Here is a 19,402-nt window from a genome sequence, read left to right as displayed (position 1 = left end):
GTGTGTCAACTCTGCAAGTCAGCTGTAGAGAAGTCGATTTTCCACGATACGAGAGTACTCTCTCCATCAATTAAAAGATCAGATGCCCAATTTTACGTTGTCAAGGGGCCTCCTTTCCTTCCAACAGCAGTGACCCCTAAAGACACGACATGCACTGGTCATTCGTGTGATGTGACTTTAGCGTTTCAAGTGGGCAAGACTGTCTCTTCTTGGGGCCTCACAGTTTTGCAGAGGTGGATGGTGTCTTGACGCTGAGGTTGCTTACAAAGATCTACATTGGGTGGAGGCAACCAAACCACCGTGGGGAAACAGAGGACCTTGTCGGGCCGGGAAGCCTCAAAAGATGACGAACACGTTGACTGATTAGTATTTCAAGATCGTGTTCCAGTGATCTTTGCATCTCATCAACGCCGAGGTACGCAGATTTCATGTGAGCAAAGAGTTGTCCATGGAAGAGGTCGAAAGACTGCTGCGCTGGGACCTGAAAAGAAAGAGGGTCTGAAGATCCGAGTGAGCAATGGCCAGGCGAGATCCAACATGGTGTGCGCGTTGCCTGGGTGAAGAAGATTTTTACTTGCGCAAGCGACCAACAGCCCCACGCACCAGCGCGTAGAGGCCTGTTGACATGTGGCCTTGTTGGTCGATTGAGCTGGCAGATGCAGCCTATCGCGAAGCTGACTTCTACGCCGCTTTACTTGCTCGTCATTCGTTTCTTATTCCAACGCTGCTCACGTAGCGCAGACAGGAGTGATGAAGAGGACAGCGGCATATATCAAGCTGTCAAGCCAGTCGGAACGAGGGCGCTGGAGGATTCTGGAAGCTGGGTAGAAGAGGCGTTTGGCGCTGTGCTTCACGTCGTCGCGGTTGCCGCAGATGGAGGCGGGACGCGGGCAGTCGACGGGAGCGAGCTAGACCATTTTCGGACAGCTGGCCCAGGCCCGGAGTTGCCCCGAGCTGCTATCCAGAAGGTTCGGTCACTCTAGCTGCGCGCAGTTTTAAAGGCCTGCCCAAGCCTTCTCAACACCTTTTCTTTCCACGACATCACACTCAAACCACTCATCACGCAGCTCTTCTCCCACGCGCGTTCCATCCGTTTCTTCTTCACGACTTTCTTAGAATTATACCCCTTCACACAGTAAGTCTTCCCGCCGTTTGCGCAGCCTGATCGCCCAAAGAGCTCGTCTGTTTTGGGTCAAGCCTCCAGCATCAATTTGCGGTCCTGGGCTCTTGAGCTCCGACACGACAACTCTCGGGACATCAGGCTGTCTGCCGATGCTCCTCACTTCCAATTGACAACTTGCTGACCACCTTTCGCGCAGGTTTCCGAACCTTCACCTCGCACACCATGGGTGAGACCTTCGAGTTCCAGGCTGAGATTTCTCAGCTTCTCGGCCTGATCATCAACACCGTCTACTCGAACAAGGAGATCTTCCTGAGAGAATTGGTCTCCAACTGCTCCGATGCGCTTGACAAGATCCGCTACGAGGCCCTGTCGGACCCTAGCAAGCTCGACTCGGGCAAGGACCTCCGCATCGACATCATCCCCAACAAGGAGAACAAGACCCTTACCATCCGCGACACTGGTATTGGTATGACCAAGGCCGACCTCGTCAACAACCTGGGTACGATTGCCCGTTCGGGTACCAAGCAGTTCATGGAGGCTCTGTCCGCTGGCGCCGACATCTCCATGATTGGTCAGTTCGGTGTTGGTTTCTACTCTGCCTACCTCGTTGCCGACCGCGTCACCGTCGTCTCCAAGCACAACGACGACGAGCAGTACGTCTGGGAGTCGAGTGCCGGCGGTACCTTCACCATCTCCCAGGACACCGAGGGCGAGGACATTGGCCGTGGCACCAAGATCATCCTCCACCTCAAGGAGGAGCAGCTCGACTACTTGAACGAGAGCAAGATCAAGGAGGTCATCAAGAAGCACTCCGAGTTCATCTCCTACCCCATCTACCTCCACGTCCTCAAGGAGGTCGAGACGGAGGTCCCCGATGAGGAGGCCGAGGAGAAGAAGGACGAGGAAGACGACAACAAGCCCAAGGTCGAGGAGGTCGACGATGAGGAGGAGAAGAAGAACAAGACCAAGACGGTCAAGGAGTCCAAGATTGAGGAGGAGGAGCTCAACAAGACCAAGCCCATCTGGACGAGGAACCCCCAGGACATCTCTCAAGAGGAGTACGCGTCCTTCTACAAGTCCCTCTCCAACGACTGGGAGGACCACCTCGCTGTCAAGCACTTCTCCGTCGAGGGTCAGCTCGAGTTCCGCGCCATCCTCTTCGTCCCCAAGCGCGCTCCCTTCGACCTGTTCGAGACCAAGAAGTCGAAGAACAACATCAAGCTCTACGTCCGCCGTGTCTTCATCACCGACGACGCCACCGACCTCATTCCCGAGTGGCTCTCCTTCGTCAAGGGTGTCGTCGACTCTGAGGACCTGCCCCTCAACCTGTCTCGTGAGACCCTTCAGCAGAACAAGATCATGAAGGTCATCCGCAAGAACATTGTTAAGAAGACCCTCGAGCTCTTCAACGAGATTGCCGAGGACCGCGAGCAGTTCGACAAGTTCTACAGCGCCTTCAGCAAGAACATCAAGCTCGGTATCCACGAGGACGCCCAGAACCGCCAGTCTCTTGCCAAGCTCCTCCGCTTCAGCTCGACCAAGTCTGGTGAGGAGACCACCTCGCTCGCAGACTACATCACCCGCATGCCTGAGCACCAGAAGCAGATGTACTACATCACCGGCGAGACGCTCAAGGCCGTCCAGAAGTCGCCCTTCCTTGACGCCCTCAAGAACAAGAACTTCGAGGTCCTCTTCCTTGTCGACCCCATTGACGAGTACGCCATGACCCAGCTCAAGGAGTTTGAGGGCAAGAAGCTCGTCGACATCACCAAGGACTTTGAGCTCGAGGAGACCGAGGAGGAGAAGGCAGCCCGCGAGGCCGAGGAGAAGGAGTACGAGAACCTTGCCAAGGCCCTCAAGAACGTCCTTGGCGACAAGGTCGAGAAGGTTTCCGTTTCCCACAAGCTCGTCGACTCGCCTTGCGCCATCCGTACCGGCCAGTTCGGTTGGTCCGCCAACATGGAGCGCATCATGAAGGCCCAGGCCCTCCGTGACACCTCCATGTCCAGCTACATGAGCTCCAAGAAGACTTTCGAAATCTCCCCCAAGAGCCCCATCATCAAGGAGCTCAAGAAGAAGGTTGAGACTGACGGCGAGGAGGACCGTACCGTCAAGAGCATCACCAACCTGCTCTACGAGACCTCGCTGCTCGTCTCCGGCTTCACCATTGAGGAGCCCGTCCAGTTCGCCGAGCGCATCCACAAGCTCGTCTCCCTTGGCCTGAACGTCGACGAGCAGGTCGAGACTGCCGAGGAGAAGGCTGAGGAGACTCCCGCCGGAGAGGCCGCTGGCGAGTCCGCCATGGAGGAGGTCGACTAAACGATTCGCGTTGTCTAGTCTTCATCATTCCACTTTCACGGGTTACGGTTGATAATGGTTTTCCTTTCTTCCCTTCTCTTTCTGTTTTTCGACCAAGGCATTGGGCAGCACATTCACCTTTTACTGCATCAGAGTTTACTGGCGTAATGGGGGGACGTGATGATCAAGGCTTGCGAGCTGGGTTCTGGGTTTAGTGCCGTAGCTTAGTACCAAGACTTCCTTGGATGAGAGGAAGAAGATGAATCTAAAAGTTTACGATTTCAGCCCCTTGTGCCTTGTTCAAACACTTGATCAGCACTTGACGGACTTGCTTTGCCTCTGGCAGATGCACCAAGGTATGTCGCTCTTTTCCACTTCTGTACTCCTGTTACCTTTTTGCATGATGATTGTTCACTCTAGAGGCTTTTTCCGAGACCTTCAAGGCGGAGACGTTTAACCACTGTCTGATTTTAAATACCTTCCAACTTTACTCAGAAACTAGTTGGATGCGGGCTAACACGGCAAAGTCTAGAAACCATCAACCATCAGTCAAATTCCGAAAACCTCACTAATCGACAGCAAGGTACGTTGCACCAATTCCTGCTCATCTTGACGTCGGCGCCTCAATGATGATTCGCGATTCCCCTACCGAGCAACCTTGCTGCGGACACATGCGTTTACGTACCAAACCCTAATTCCCTTCTGACAAGACGCCCTTTCCACGAATTTTGCGTCCACACCTCGCTGTCTGATTGCGTGGCTAACACTCCGTTGCCATTCCAGGTTCTCCACCGAGCAACGCGTCAACCAAGACGTCGCGAAACAACCCCGCTGGCTGTGGAGCACGTAAGTCTGCGCTGAGCGTTGCGCGCGTTCGCCTTTCGTCGCATGTGTTTTGTGACACAACATGATGAGCCTGTCTCTTGTTTTCAGCCCGCCGAGAGTCGTTGCGACAGCTGCGGAGAAAAGAGATCCAATAAGGGTAGTGGTCTGATGTGTTGATGTTTGGATTTGGTGCTTTGTCGAACCAGCGGGAAAAGATGGGCATGCTGACGATGTCTCGCCGTGGTTGAGTACAGGACGAACGGTGCTGTGGATGGCAGACGGTATGAATTAGTGTCAATGAAGCCTCCGGCCTGAAAACCTCTTGGTGTCCTGTGTCGGTGCACTTTGATGGTAATTGCGAGATGACTGAGCGGACAACGTATATCTTTTCTCCTCGCAGGTGCTCTCCGTGGTTCAGGTGTCCGCCACCAGTAATAGCCTTTTCGCATCAATGCCCCCTTCTGCACCTGCCCACTCTCACAGCTCAATCAGACAGCCCTGGACAAGAGAATTTTCCTGACAGTCAGTCCAGCTGTAGACGACAGCCAGCTTGACTCCCCTATTATCGCCAGTCCGCTTCCCAGCGGCAACTTGTCTGCCCGTTCTCCGAACCTGCAGCCTTCGATCACGATGATAGCATGGCTGATGGGCTGAGTTGCAGGCCACGTGAAATGGAAGTCGTCAAGAATCGTCAAGAATCAGCACTAAAGGACGGACATTCGACGTGCCGCTGTAAGCCACACCCCGGGCTGCCTTTGCAACAATTGCTTCAGCGCGACTCCGATGTACACGCTTCTGGGCTGTCTTGGAGGTTGCGGATTGCGTCTTCGCTGATCTCTTCGTTTAGATTTCGATCCTACTTTCTCTTCCAAAGACGTCCATCGGAACCTTCCACAGCCGCTCGGGATGCACCATCCTGACGTCCACCATTGATCTCAACGGAAGTACCCCATCACCAGGTTACGCTGAAAACAAGCAGACCTTGCACAAGCAACAACCCATAGGACGGCACCAAAACGTCCACCCCTGAGACCAAAAAACCTCCTACACCGGGGCAGTCAAAACATACCCCTACTCTTTCGGCCCCAGACCAAGAGTTAGTTCATGCTGTCGTAGTGAAGAAATCACGGCTCAATCTCTGTCGATGGCAAGAGAAACTAGCGGCGCCCCAGTTGGCCTCATATACCACTCCGACGCTTGGACACTTTCACGGGGATGCTCGTGCCAGCGTGGATGGTTTGCTCACGCGCCGCCTCCAGGCAGCAAGTGGCCTGCGCGCGTGGTGATGCCTAGAGAGGGCCGTGAGTCAGCGTGAGAGGGCGACTGGGTTTAAAACCCTCCTCCGTCCCTCCACTGCAATCACAACGAGCGCCGCAAAGGCTGGAACATCTAGGGGCAAGGAAAGCGGCCACTCATGCCATCAGCACTGCTGTGCCTGTGGGTGATTGCGAAGATTGGATTGGTGGCTCTTTGCTTGCACACTTTCTATGAATGTGCGCCTTGCAAGCCGCGGTGCTTAATTGACATTGGTGTTCATTTTGGATTGGTATATAATGGCAGCACTGATGATCAATGCTTTCCATCAGCATTTCTTACCACTGATTCTCTTGCGAGAGCTCTATCTGTTCTCCCCGTCTAACCAACAACCATCTCTCGCCACAGCAAACAGAAAGAAGACAGTACGGACATCGGCTCCATCCGATATCCCCACTCCACCCGCCACAGTGGGTTGAAAAGCTTGATCTTGAGGGAAGCAAGAAGCAGTGGACATTGCGGATCCTAATACTGCCTGCGCAAGCACGGTGCTGCCATGTGAAAGCAGGTAGCGGCGGCAGATGGGCTGAGTCACACATTCGTACAACGGGCTCATGGTGTTTGGGCCATGACTGGGCGGAGGCGAGGTCGGAGAGCGTAGTGGGGATTAGGGGGATTCGTTCCGGAGGACAGCTACGGTACACGTAGGGACATTTGTTCAACACCACCGTTCAATGCACGGAGTTGTCATTGCTGTTGACATGCGCCGTGCCATATGATCAGACCTTGTTGCCTTTCAGCACTATTGGTGAACGCAGGGAGTCGCCATTGCCATTGACACCGCGCTATGTGTAGCTGTTGTCGGAAATGAATGCTCCATACACGCAGCTGAGGCCCACGACGAATGCTCCGTACGCCAAGCCAGGATAGGGAACGAACGGTCCTGGCGTAGGGCTGTGGTGTTGAACGAATGCTCCCTACGTGCAGCTGTTGTCCGGAACGAATGCTTCCTACGCGCAGCTGTATTCCAGGATGAATGCTCCATACGCTACGCCGGGGTAGTGAGCGAACGCTCCCTGCGTTTGGCTGTGGTTCTGAATGAATGCTCCCTATGTGCAGCCGTAGTGGTGTAGGAACGCTCCCCACATATACTCATCATGGATGACACTGATGAATGCTCCCCACGTGCAGCTTTGGTTGCGAAAGAATACTCCTTGGGCATGTCAGCGGTATTTGAAGAATGCTTCTCAAAGACTACATGAGCCATCGCACAATGATATCGTACCAGAAGGAAGAGCGTGGCGTCGTGTGACGTTGCGGAGCGGAGCCGGAGCGGACCAGGCGCGGACGGTCAAGCAAGATGTGTCATTCTAAACTCGGATGGAACAGATATGGGTTGTTGCTTTTGATGGTTTGACAAAGGCTCTACGACCGGGTTTCTGGAGGCAGGTGTAAGATGGGATACTTGAGAAGACAAGCCAGCCAAAAAGAGATCGAAGCATGGACAGGCGCGAGAGTCTTGACGTCTCCAGATGAACCCGGTGCTCTGTTGTTTTCCTGAATCCGTACTGAGCCATCGCTGTCTGTCAGTGAGCGCGGTGACCATGGCAGTCAAAACAGCCCGCACGGGAAACCGGACCCGAAGGGCGTCAGACCCTCAGCAAGTCGAGCACGCAAACGCAGTACGCAAGACAGGTTGATTGCCGCAGCGCGCGGGGCGAGGTGGCGAGGCCCATCCGCTGCGGCGGGTACGGTGCATGGCACACTCAAGGTTGGCAATTGCCGCATGGCATTCGTGATAGAGTTGAGATTATCTCAGATCCAAAATTTGCCGCTCGTCGTCGAGACGAGGTGAGTGTCTGTTGCTCGCGTCGACGACGTCCCGCGCTCCCCGCTTGGTTTTCGTTTGATGGAGCGTGGAGTCTTTTGGTTGAGAGTCGATGGTGGAGATGTTGTTTGACGTGGCTATCCACAAGGAGTTGTGGTTGCGCATTTGCGCAGCACGGAGAAGACGGAGGTGGTTTGCGAGGAGCGTGGAAGACTGGAGACAGTAGCTGGAGCAGAAGAGAAACGAATGTGCAAGTGCTTCTCCACAGTCGACAATGATGCATCCCACCCATGAGGCGAGTCACGACGCCTTCCCAAAACAGTCGACATGGAAAAGTGCGATGGGAGAGGATGTCGTTACCCCGTCCGCCTTCTCACCCAAACCAAGCCATCTCCACACATCCATACCTAACTTACCGTCGACTGCCGAGCCGCGGTATGACGCCCACGTGCAATAATGCTTGTCTCGATGTATTTTTGCCTCGTACGCTTGGCAGTTTGCTTGGCCGCGGTCTAGCGTACCCAGCTTGTCTATGGTCTCTTCGACAGAGTGAAGAGGTTTCCCTGTATCGTTGCTCTTTTTCGCGCGCGTCTGTTTTACAGGCGTCGTTTCAAAACGCTGTCAAACCCCCATAAATTGCTCTTTTGCCCGGGGCGTCTAGGTGCATTTCCTGATGACGGCGGGCGGGCGCGGGCACTGCGCAACGGCAGGTCGACAACCATTGCGTAATGGCAGCAGATGGCCAAGCAGGGAAGCTGGCTCCATGTTGGCTGCGCGCGCGTGCGTCCGGAGAGGCTGGTGTTGCACATCTCAGGCTACACAGCCCGCACGCCCGCGAAAAGGGACGCGCTTAGCGTGTCAGCATCAGAGTCAGCAAGTAACAGTCGGGGAGAGATAGGAAGAAATCCCAGGGGAAAGTTAGTCAGTCGGTCGGGTACCAAGGGACCGAAGCAGTCGGCCTCGCATAGGCAGCATTTGAGAGAGAAAGGGACAGAGACGTCGGAGCCCATCACGGCCATACCCTTGCTCCAGTGCCCGTAGGTACCCGTCCCGTCCCGCGTTGTGGTGGCCAACTTGTTCATGACTATTGTTCAGCACAACCTATGGCTGCGAGCGTGCGATCAGCGTGCTTATTACTGCAGCAACTCTGTGTAGTGGGTGCAGCGAGAACATTTAGCATGCACACGGTGCACGGCCACGCGTGATTGGTCGAGCGAGCGAGCGAGCCGAAGGCAATGAACGTACTGTATGTATCCTGCAAAGCATATATACATATTCAATGTGCCTGTATGCAGCGCACGTCCAGTAGGAGACCAACCCACGCGATGGACGGCTGGGGCCAAAGACGAATGCATGCAGCAACACACATCTGCCAGTTCTTGTCGCTTACATTATCATGTCTCCGCGAGGGCCATGTTCCTCATCCCATCACTCTCGCGTGCGTGTATCAAGGGTGCCCCAGTCCAGGCGGCCCTGCTGCACGTGGCCGACGTGGGCCGGCCGGGACCCGCACATGCACTTGGTTCGTTCGTGACGAGGAGGCCGGTCGGCTGTTGGTCGCCCAATAACGAATGGTTATGATCCCTGGACTTGTCCCCCTCTGCCGCATCGCTGCGCTGCGCTGCGGTGTGCCACGTTTGTTGGTACAGAGATAGGCAGGCGCCGCCGCCGCCGCCGATGAGAGCAGCATGGCCCAGCGACACATGGTATGGCACATGGGCATCGGCCGCACACTGTACCTTGGGACTGAAATTCCGTCTGGCCCAGCCCAGCCCAGCCCGCCAAATCCGGTCGCGCTCGTTGCGCTTGCGCCAAAGTTAGAGTGGTGTGCCGAAAGATGGCCCATGATTCAATCAGTGTGTGCCGGGCCCGCCCTGGAAAAGGTTTCCTGGCAGTGACAGACAGGCGGACAGGGACAAGGGGTTTCTCAGGGTGGCGTGAGACGCTGCTCTACTCGATCAATCAGTGCCCCGCTTCACAGTAGACGTTGGCATTTGTGAGAAAGGAGAATCTCGGCTCCTCGTCATTTTGATCTTGGGCTGCATCTGCTCGGAGAAGCACTTCAGCCTGATGTGGGCTTTTTCGGATTTTGTTTACCCTAATACCACATACCTCCGAGGCCCAAATGGCAGGCGTGAGAAAGAGACAACATAAGTCTTTGGCGTGGTATCGGATCCGCCGCAGTAGCCAGCCAGCGCACCTGTCGGGGCCCTGGCGCTGGAAAGATGAAAAGTTGAGACAGAAAAAAAGAAAAATCCTCCGCAGCCCGCAAATGAACAAATGAAGCAGCATGCCTACACGGACAATCAAGAAAAACAGGTTGCTGCCCATGCGCCCCGCAGCCAGATCCGTCCCCCGTGCGTAGAGTATCCCATAATGTTTGGACCGTGCCGGTCTATCGTGTCATTCCGAAGACGCCGTCTTGGTGCTCGGTGCAGGAGCACAGGTATTAGGAGGTAGGGGTGTTGCCGTGGTTGGTGTGGGGCAACGTCTAAGAGTCTTCCTTTTCGCTTCCGCTCCCACTCTTCTCGCCGACGCTGCTGCCTCTCGGACGGTGTCTGAAGACGGCGTCCTGCTCGCTCAAGCGGCGGGCGAGGGCGCGATCCAGCTTGGCGCCCAGTGCGAGCTTGCTCATGCAGTCGGTCTTCTCGGGGGAGACGACATAGCGCTGTTGTTGGAGACGCTTGTCCTCGAGACGGTCCAGTCCAGCGTTCCAGGCTTTGATGTCGGCGGAACGAGGGTCAATGGACGAGGTGGTGGAGGGAGCGATGGAGGGAGTGAGGGTTGGAGCGTTGGAGTAGGTCGACAGGCGCGCCGAGTTGCGGTTGTTTGGGGTTCCGGATTGCTTTGGCATGGCGGTCGTGTCAGCGATGAGAGATGCGGAAGTGACGGGAGTGGAGAGGGAGGAGGGCGATGATAAGTAGTGAGTGGGTGCAGAGGGAGGTGGGTCAAGTTACGTTCAGCATTGGCCTGGAAGACTCAATCGAGGTGGGCATGTTTGCTGGGATATGGCAGGTGGAAAACGAAACAAGAAGTCGGACCGTGGGCGTAGTCGAGGTTGTAAGGCGGCGGACGGAGGCCAGGTCAGGACAGGACAGGACAGGACAGGACAGGACAGGACCAGGTGGAGCGTGCGTGTTGACGAAGAACTGGAGACTCAGTGAAGGGAACCGTTTTGGGGCGGCCGTGCGTATCGAGTTTCACACGACGGCAAGGGAGCGGCGCGTGGGCGTGGTTTTGACGACGAAGAGTGGAGGGTGCCGTGGATGGTGTTTTGGGTGGGTGGCAGGGAGAGGCCAGCGGGGCCTGGACTAGGAGGAGGTACAGTACAGTACAGTACACAGCTTGCATCGACCAGGGGCGTCTGCCCTCACACGTGGCTGCCCGTCCCTGCTTCTTCTTGTTCTTCTTCTTCTTCTTCCTCTTCCTCTTCTTCTTCGCCTTCGTCTTCGTCTCTCTCCATCATCAACAACAACTCCCCGACGCCTCCTCCCTCCCCGTTGCTCATCCTTCGTCGCCATCCGCCCGTATCCTCGTCCTCAACGCTCACTAGCCAATTCCATCGCAGTCAGTGCGCCGACACCGGCTGATCGCCCGCTCCCACGCTGCCACGGCCCACAAACATCGAGTCAGTGGGCCAGCCCCGCAACCAGGTGCACGCCCATCGAGACTGCTAGGAATATAATGACGGCCCTCATGCTCCCCTGCTTGTCAAAGACCGTCTCGCTCCAGTCCCGTCTACACATTTGCTCGTCCTGCGCCTTCTCCGCAAGCGTCGAGTTTGTTTTGCCATCCGCACAGGCCTGGTAGGAGTAGATGGCTCAAAGACGGCTTGACGCAACACGCCACCACCTCTTGCCCATCTTCGGACATCGGGGGGCCAGCATGACGCACCCCTCCGACTCCAACGCGGTCAAAGATTATCGTCGCTGTACCCACATGCGGCACCATCCTGCGCTAGCTCAATTGACACCACGTTTGCTTCCTCGTGTTTTCCGTCAATCATGAATGCTCGAAAATCGCTTCTGCTTCTGGGCAGTCTAGTCATTTGAAAAATTACATCTTCAAATTGGTTGTTACTTTCTTTTCTGCTGTGAGATTGGACGTCATTGCTTTTGTCGAGCGCGGTAATGTTACGAGTCATGCTCATTCTGGACTTGTCCTCCATTCGTCCGGCCATTGCCTCTCATGCATCTGCTGCAAGTTTGCTGGACTGTCAGCAACCTTTCAAGCGGTTGGAGATGCCCAACATAAGTTGCAGGGTTGTGGCGGGCATGGCTGGAAATGAGCCATGTCCTTGAGTCCAGCTGAAGAAACCCATGGCGGCGAGGACAAATTTCAAAAATAGCAGGAGATGTATTGTTCGGACGTTTGTCGCGTGCCTGCCTATGGAACTAAACGCACCGCACCTTCCCTCTCAGATGCCCACACCACCATCAAAAGTCGGCGAGGCAAAATGTCAACAACAAATCTTCCGCGCCGCCACCACATCTCTTCCCTTCCACCTTCAAACCTTGCTCGACCATGCCGTCGCAATTTGTCTCTGTCCAAGACCTGGACGATCCCTTTGTCGACTCGCCGTGTGGCACACCCAGTCCAGAGGCCATCCATCGACAAGCTCTGAGACAACCCTCAATCCAACGCGCACTGTCTGCACTCAAGACCAGCTTCACAGAGGAAGATGTGGAACAGATTGCCGCCACTCATCGTCGCCGCAGAAGGCAGCTCACCGCTTTTCTAAAGAATCGCACTCTACTCAGGCAGCTAGATCAAGTTCAAGATGACCAATTCGACGATGCTTTGGATGCCGACGACCGCGAGTACCTGAAACAAGAGGGCCCTTGGGAGATTGTTGGCGTGAAGAATGGTGAACAAGCATTGCGAGGCCGCCGCGAGGAGTTCAAGGGCGCGATGGTGGAGCTCGATGATGATACCGTTGCTCTCGGCTTGAAGTGTCAGAATACGATCAAGTCGGCTCATGCCAGCTTGAAGGCGATCCACGACCGCTCGCAGGGCAAGTACGAATCATTTGAGCTCGACAAGGCCGCTTTGCAGACGTCCAAGTTTCACCTGATGAGCTTCATGCACATGATGCGAGGCACCGTTGCACGCTTCTGCGGCATTCTTGATGATGCTGGAACTGAGAAGATGCCCGTTTCCCAGCGTGTTCCGGTATGATTAACCCATTCACAACCGCAGCATTGGCCTGCTAATGTGCTTCTCTGTCGACAGGGAAGTGACTCGGTCTGCGTCCAAGCCAACCAAGTTGCCAACGAGCTCAACGTCGTCGACAACCCCAAGCACTCAGCCACAGCCGTCACCACAACGCCCTCGACCCCTCCGAAGCAGATGATCAACGTGGCTCACACGAGCAGCACCCCGCGCAGCGAGCAATGGGAGGAATTGGATGACTCCTATCTTCACGAGACAGAGGACGCGGTCCAGATCCTCGCAAGCGATGGGGAAGACACGGGCGTCAAAACCGACACTGATAAGCCAAAGTCGGCGCTGCCACTCTTCAAACATTATCCCGAGACAGAGTCTCACTTGGACCAGCACGACGACTCTGACGACGAGGACCTGGTCTTTGTGAGTGGTGTCGGCCAGATTGAGTGATCCAGGGGGACCAGCTGTCGCTCGTCCGCCATTTCTTTCTTGGACGACGAAAACGACCGTATGGCATTGGTGACGTTGATTGGAAGATGCAAGACACGCCGTTGCCGCTTCAGTCCATGTGTGCATGCGTGCGTGGCATGGCGCGGCGTTTCTTCACGGCCGTTGCAGTGGTGGTCGCAGTTCTCCTTGTCGGCATGGAAGTGGCGTTCGATACCCCGGTTTTCTCTTTGGTTGCATGGCATGGCGCTTGCGTGGTTGGATGGGTCTTGATCCACTTTGGGTACTCCCTCTCACGGTTCTGCAGGTGCAGCTGGATTGGTCTGGTGCTTTGGTGGATTTCAATCGGAAGTGGATGGGGCAGGTGTCATGCAGACCCTGGAATGAAGGACACGTCAAACTGGAGAAGATGGCTTTGGTGCACCTGCGGAGGATTCTACAGCTCCAAGATGTTACGTATGCTGCTGTCCTTGGACAACTTGATGCAGTGACGACCAGAATGGCAGCTTCAAACCCTCGAGTTCATAGACCACCAACAGCTGCGAGCAAGACGCTTGCACAGCACTGCTGCATAAGTACATGCCAAACTCTGCAAAAACATTTCGTTGCCCTCCATCACACCCAAGAAACGACTGTTCCACGCCACTCACACGCGCCTTCCGCATTCTATGTAGTTCCCTCGCTGCTTCCATTCCACCCTACTCCCTTCCATTCCTCGCCTCCCCAGTCCTTCCTTCCACCTGCCCGTCAATTTCCCACGCCCACACATCTCCCGCACCACCATCAAACCGTCAAGGACACCAGCCAATCGGCGGCTCAAACCTCATGCCAGGCACGCCCGGCAGCCGACCACGCAGCAGTGGTGTGGCAGCACGAGGACAGGTCCGGAGGGCAGAGAACGGGAAATGAGATCAAAGAGATTGAGTTTGTGCACGCGTGCGTGTGTGAAGCATCGGCCTCGCCGCAGCTGCCTTATGTATGGATGTATGTAGATGGTGGGTCGCACCCACGCGCTCCTTTGCACGCGCGCACGTTCGGCAAGGAGTTGCCGGGATGGTGGTGATGGGTTTGGTGGTGGTGAGCGCGACGGGCATGCAAGGGGCCAGCTGTATTCTCCGGGCACGCGGGCAAGCTCGAGTGGCGGAGGCGAGGCGTTGAAGTGCTGCTACTGACTTTTGAGAGAGGTCCGTGGGGTTTTGCATTCAGAGCTGCTTCCGCCCGACCAGACCAATGCATCCTGTTTGACTGGAGAAGGCTTTGATCGACTACTCGACTGGCTTCCTTGTTGGCCGTGTACAACGTCTGGTCGTGGTGTGGGTGGTGAGACAGTACCGGACAAGGCGAAAGGCGAGGCAAGGGGGTCGCTGCGCTGCTGTCAGGGGCATGTGAGTTGTGACGGATTGGACGATGCATGACGGCTTGACTGAGCGGTTCTGGTGAGCGGGCTGTCAGGATTCGGGGCTCGCGAGCGCGTGCTGTGTCTGGGGCGCGCGCGTTGGATTGCTTGATCATGATGCGTTTGATGGAGGAGGTCGCGAAGCGGGACAAGTCTGAATGAGCTTTTCGTGACGAGCACATAGTAGTAGGTTCTGAGGATGACAGAGCCGAGGAAGCACAATTGACTTGATACTTGCTCAGTTAAAACAGTCGTCCGAGTGTTCTCGGTCTATACTTCCGCTGCCTTTGTTGACACTTGAGGTCTTCCTCTTGCCCGCATGATGACATGAATGGTCCCAGAGACCAGTCTCTTGGCCGCTACGATTGCTGGTTTCGTTCCTGGTATAGATGTCCCGTCGGTGAGTCCGCCTGGCGGAATGGTGTTTCCCGATTTTCTCCCGAGCCTTTCGTTCAATCGCCAGAACCGAGAACTCCACAGAAACTTGAACAAGTTCTTCAACTCGTCAGTGCTGTACGAGATGATGAGCACCGTTGCCCCGACGGCAAGAGTGGTGGGGCCAGCTATCGCCCAGTACATGTCCTGGTTCCAGGCGGTGTCGCGGACGTCTGCAAAGTTCATGCCAAAGTAGCTGGTGATAAACGACAGAGGGAGGAAAATCGTGGTTACGACCGTGAAGACAAAGATGGCTTTGCCATGGTCTTCGTCCCTGATCTCTATTCCCATCCTAGCTTTCGATACTGACACGTCGCAGTCCTTGGCCAGTTTCTTGAACCGGCTCTCCTTCCTTTCGATTTTGTCTATGGTCATTCGGATCGCCTCTCTTTCCAGTTGGTATTGAGCTTTGCGTCTCTCATTGGCGACTTGGTAAGAGTTTGGATCCAGAACTTTGCTGTAGTTTTCCAACGTATGTCTGAGAGTGGTGCATGTTTCTTGAAGGAAGGTCAACTCTTCCTGGAACTGATTGATCTCCCTAATCAATTTCCGCTGTGGTTCTTTGATTGCCTTATCTTTCTACTAGATCTTAGCTGTGAGCATCCGAGTGTGAACTGTGACTCACCAATCCTTTTGCAATCGCGTCGAATAAATCAATTGGGACGGCCTCGTCTGGTCTGAAGACTCCGGGACTCTTGATAAGCGGCAGCCATTCGGAATGACTGTAGAGCAGGCTCCTTGTTGCCCACGTAAAGACGCCATGTGGACCAATGTCACCAAGCGGCATGACCGTTTTGAAGGGCCCTTGAGGAGGCAGCAGGCAACGGATGTCGGCTTCTGCTCTTAGCACCTCATTTTGGATAGCATTAGCGAAAATGAACAGCCCTTGGACCCGCGTCTCCAGATAATCATCCAAATCCCCCGCGACTTTGACTTTGAAGTAGTGCTCTGTAATTCTTTGCGCATCAGTCGAGAGACGAGAGAAAAAATTCTCGATGACTCGGACATTCTCGACAAACGCGGGGGTAAGACCGTAAACGTCCCCTTTTACTCCGCTGTGTAAGGCGACGCCATGGTAAATGCGCTTGCATGATGAAGCAAAACTCCGTATTACAGCCAAGGCAGCAGAAAATAGTCGATCATATCTAGCGCAGGTGTCGTGGAGTTTTGCCCATTGTGTGTCTGTAACGTACCACACAAGGTCCTCTAGAAGCAATGGAGGAAACTGCGAGGGGCCCTGTTGCATTTTCAAGACCTCAAGAGCGCTGGTCAAGTCTTTGAAGCGAGCGGAATCCTCCAGGGGCTGGATAGTATGTTGTGAGATATGGGTCTGCTCTTTCAGGTCGATCCATCTGAGCCACTTCGCTGAGTTTTTCCGACCCATGTATGCAACCTCGCCCTGTGGAATTTTGGCTGATTCGGAAACCTTTCGGAACTCCTGACTGTCTTTTAGCGATGGCTAACAAAGAGGGAAAGTGTCTCACGAGTATCCAGAGTTCAATCGCCTCCCATAGGACTACCTTGAGCTCACAACGCTCGTGGTTTCCCGGTGAAATGAGATAATGAAAAGCTTTTTGAAGTTCTGAGATGCATTGGCTAAGCTTTTGTTGATTCTGGCAATGCAGTCGATCCAAGATCGTTTTCTGGGCGTCCAAAAATCTTTGCTGACGAGGTGTCTCCTTCGTATGTGCCATTCCTTCGCGTGTGTTGTCCTCTCCGACGCCATTGGATAGAACAGGAACTGAAATTTTCGAGACCTCGCCTCTCAGAGTTTCTGCAAACTCATTGATAGGAGCGCTGGGTTTGATGGTGCTGGATCGGCTGAGAAGAATTGAACGAGTCTCCTCCGCAGTGTTGCCATCACCTTCTTTGACTCTTCCGATGACACGAGGCTTGATGTTCCAAGAAAGAATAGGCGGCACTCTCGATTTTGCTAGCTCGCAATCGATTCCGCCAAAGGAGTGCCGCAGACTGAAGACTGATGTCTTCTCCAGAGGCTGGACCTCATCGCTGTCAATGATCAAGCTGCTCTGCTCGATATCAACAAGCGAGACTTGCAGCAACGACTTCTGTGTCGAAGTGAACATGTTGAGCCATCTTTCAAGCTCTGACTCAGCAATCAAGGCGTCGGCGGAGCCGAATTCTCGCTGCAATGTTCGCTCGAGGTGCTGAAAATATCAGCGAAACGCAGCAATCATGGCAGTCCTCCGCTTACCCAAAGAGTCTCGTAGTTGCCCAACGGCAGAGTAAAATTGTTGCCGTTTCGATTCTTCCCAAACACAACACTGTGTGAAACATTCAAAATGTTGTGTGATTGGAAAAGTGACTCACGTTCCACGTTACCACAGGTCAAGAGAGCATCTTGGAAAGCCGTCAGCTTGATTTAACATTGATGGACGTACAAACCTTGTCCCACTATCAACGCCCATAGCTGACTTGTTCCGATCCTGGGTCCAGATTGAGATGGACTGTCCCCAAACTTTTGCATGCTCGAGCGCTCCTGCTTTCGATTTGCTCCAGAATCTGAGAATTTTGGCTCAGAAGACTGGAATTGTGTCTGGCTTTCTGCACGATAGAGAAGCGGAAGACAAACGAAAATGACGTGAGCTCCTGAACCATCTTGCTCGTCATTTTTCTCTGTCCCGTCAAAACGAAGGACTGTTCCGGGTTGAATGTATCCGGGTTGCACGGTAGGATGTCCCAATCTTTGCTCTACAGTGGCCAATAGGTTCTGCGTTGCCTTGCGGAGGTTTCCGCTTTTCGACAAATTGGGTGAGGCCAGCGCCAGCGTCTTCACATTGTAAGTTTGACTCCAACGAGCGCTTTTCAGATGCTGACCTTGAAACTTTCAAAGTTTGGAAATTCTTGCCTCACATGGCTTTGAGCTTCGTTCAGCATCTAGGAGTGGGAAAAGGTGGCTTTCTATGCAACTTACAGCCAGCTCCATGAAGTCTTGCTATCGGAACGACTACCAGCCAAGCTGGTTGGCTTTTTGGCGTTGCATTGGTATACTTAGATCAACATATGGTTCATTGAGAGACTTACCAGATTGGCCTGTTCTTTACCATAGCCAAATGGCTCAATCAGCTTGATTTCGAATTGAAACTTATCGATGTAAGACCCCTGAACATCAATTCTTTGCAACTCAACGGATGTCGTTTCCACGGGTTCTTTCCAATGCAAAGAACAGTCCAGGGAAGGCTCCGGCATACGCGGGTCCTGAGCCCCACGAAACGCCCATGGAATAGGGGTGGCTATGCTGGAGCTTAGCAAATTACCATTATGGTCAACGGGGTGGCTAAAACAATGCCATCTACCGGTGGCTGCTGTTGGGTGCACATCCTGAGGATGGGTCAGTGGAGGCTCCAACGCAGGATCGTGAGAGAGATGGTGCTCAGATTCGGTGGCTTCTTTCGTCTCAAGGGGAGAAGTCGACTTCCAAAGATGGACCATCACTTTCGAGCCAGGGAGCACGCTATGTTCCCAAAATTCTGGGTGGACGATAGCTCCAGACACTTTCTGATCACCTGAAGTATCCAGCACAAGATCGTAAGAACCAAGTTCGCGAAGGCTTGGGTCTGTAAGACCAGTTTCGGTGCTTTGTGTTTGACGTTTTGTCTCCCTGGCATGAAACTCGCGGATCCAAGGCTCAACCGACTGGATGTCTCAACATCAATTGGCCCATGGACTGCGGAACTCTTACTCACATCCCACCTTTTGGCGACTACCCAGGGCAATGCATACATTTTGCCGTGCAATGTTAGGGTGATACCTTGTGGCTCGGCAGGATCGAATCTTTGAAGCACGTCTGCCATTGTAATCGGATGTCGGCTTGTTGGAAGTTTGAATTTGGTGCAAATCAACACCACGCGCTTCTGACCTTGGCGAATTCGATGGAGATTGTCAACCGAAGAGAATGGCCAAAGCGGATTATAATGTTGAGATGCTGCACTCGAAGTGTGGGCTGAAGACGAGACTGAAGACTGAGCTGAGAAGTTTGTTGTCGATGTTCACGCGCGCCGTGCTGACGAAGCCGACGCAGGAGACGAGCTGATGCTGAGATCCCGCGAAGTTCTTGCAAGCGGTGGTGCAAAGGCGGCGAAAGATGCGGTGGACAAAGGCCCCGGTGACACGCTCAACAAATGCGAGGTACCGACTGCCCTGCGGTGTGGAAGGCAGTGCACAGGCCACCCAGCGCTCGTCTGCCATCACGCTCTGCAACGTTGCCCGTTCCGCAATTTGAATCTTGAGAGGGCGTAAAATAGCGGCCGATGTATGGATCTCTCTTGGACCAAAATCGCCCAGGGGACAACGACGCAGGAATCAGGGGGTGTTTCGGCTTTTTCGCGGGGAAACCTGCGGACCAAGAAAGAAAAAAAAGAAAACTCCACCAAAAATTTGCTCCGACCAAACATGAACCGCGTCGCAACACCCACCGCCAACCAGTCGATCAAAAAGATCGAAACGTACAACAGCCGGGATTCGCTGCTGGTCACCCACGCAACTACTAATCGGCCGCAAGGTAGCTTATCTATGGAAGAGCGGACGGGGTTCCGAGTTTTCTACCTGCTATGGTCGTACGTGAAATTCGGAGTCGCTCTGTATCATTATAGCTTCAAAATTTGTAGCT

At 54.2% G+C, this 19,402-nt stretch overlaps 5 protein-coding genes across 5 annotated transcripts; 3 read left to right on the top strand and 2 right to left on the bottom strand.

Annotated features, from left to right (window-relative positions):
* The first annotated feature begins 1,024 nt into the window (after positions 1 to 1,024).
* J3D65DRAFT_622517 (Hsp90 protein-domain-containing protein) lies at positions 1,025 to 3,706 on the top strand. The gene is made up of 2 exons (XM_066800079.1): positions 1,025 to 1,135; positions 1,320 to 3,706. Exon 2 carries the CDS (start codon positions 1,346 to 1,348, stop codon positions 3,440 to 3,442), a length of 2,097 nt encoding a protein of 698 aa, XP_066656280.1. The 5' UTR covers positions 1,025 to 1,135; positions 1,320 to 1,345; the 3' UTR covers positions 3,443 to 3,706.
* Positions 3,707 to 9,819: 6,113 nt separating this feature from the next.
* J3D65DRAFT_667266 (uncharacterized protein) lies at positions 9,820 to 10,182 on the bottom strand (the record flags this gene model as incomplete). The annotated part of the gene is made up of 1 exon (XM_066803007.1): positions 9,820 to 10,182. The coding sequence occupies one exon, from the start codon at positions 10,180 to 10,182 to the stop codon at positions 9,820 to 9,822; it is 363 nt and encodes a 120-aa protein (XP_066656279.1).
* A 1,670-nt stretch (positions 10,183 to 11,852) lies between these two features.
* J3D65DRAFT_667265 (uncharacterized protein) lies at positions 11,853 to 12,944 on the top strand (the record flags this gene model as incomplete). Its single annotated transcript, XM_066803006.1, has 2 exons — positions 11,853 to 12,500; positions 12,561 to 12,944. The coding sequence occupies 2 exons, from the start codon at positions 11,853 to 11,855 to the stop codon at positions 12,942 to 12,944; spliced, it is 1,032 nt and encodes a 343-aa protein (XP_066656278.1).
* Positions 12,788 to 14,305, top strand: J3D65DRAFT_335581 (uncharacterized protein). The gene has a single exon (XM_066795447.1). The coding sequence runs from the start codon at positions 13,069 to 13,071 to the stop codon at positions 14,002 to 14,004; it is 936 nt and encodes a 311-aa protein (XP_066656277.1). The 5' UTR covers positions 12,788 to 13,068; the 3' UTR covers positions 14,005 to 14,305.
* A 4-nt stretch (positions 14,306 to 14,309) lies between these two features.
* On the bottom strand, positions 14,310 to 18,906 carry J3D65DRAFT_622491 (uncharacterized protein). The gene is made up of 9 exons (XM_066800077.1): positions 18,480 to 18,906; positions 17,818 to 18,429; positions 17,708 to 17,760; positions 17,611 to 17,650; positions 17,179 to 17,563; positions 16,988 to 17,133; positions 16,257 to 16,940; positions 15,398 to 16,210; positions 14,310 to 15,351 (listed from the first exon to the last, which is right to left on the bottom strand). The coding sequence occupies exons 1-9, from the start codon at positions 18,585 to 18,587 to the stop codon at positions 14,608 to 14,610; spliced, it is 3,585 nt and encodes a 1,194-aa protein (XP_066656276.1). The 5' UTR covers positions 18,588 to 18,906; the 3' UTR covers positions 14,310 to 14,607.
* Positions 18,907 to 19,402: the final 496 nt, after the last annotated feature.

The sequence above is a fragment of the Phyllosticta citribraziliensis genome (genome assembly GCF_038025025.1).
Source record: "Phyllosticta citribraziliensis strain CPC 17464 chromosome Unknown J3D65scaffold_5, whole genome shotgun sequence".
Classification (NCBI taxonomy): Eukaryota; Fungi; Ascomycota; class Dothideomycetes; order Botryosphaeriales; family Phyllostictaceae; genus Phyllosticta; species Phyllosticta citribraziliensis.
Note: the sequence above shows the minus strand (reverse complement) of the source record. Positions and strands in the feature narration are given on the sequence as shown.

Bases quoted from the DNA above. Each gene is read 5' to 3' on its own strand.
- J3D65DRAFT_622517 (XM_066800079.1), top strand. From the start codon at position 1,346: ATGGGTGAGACCTTCGAGTTCCAGGCTGAGATTTCTCAGCTTCTCGGC.
- J3D65DRAFT_335581 (XM_066795447.1), top strand. From the start codon at position 13,069: ATGCGTGCGTGGCATGGCGCGGCGTTTCTTCACGGCCGTTGCAGTGGT.
- J3D65DRAFT_622491 (XM_066800077.1), bottom strand. From the start codon at position 18,587: ATGGCAGACGTGCTTCAAAGATTCGATCCTGCCGAGCCACAAGGTATC. The intron at 18,430-18,479 runs GTGAGTAAGAGT...TGAGACATCCAG, and splicing joins TAGTCGCCAAAAGGTGGGAT to TCGGTTGAGCCTTGGATCCG. The intron at 15,352-15,397 runs GTGAGTCACAGT...AAGATCTAGTAG, and splicing joins ACGCGATTGCAAAAGGATTG to AAAGATAAGGCAATCAAAGA.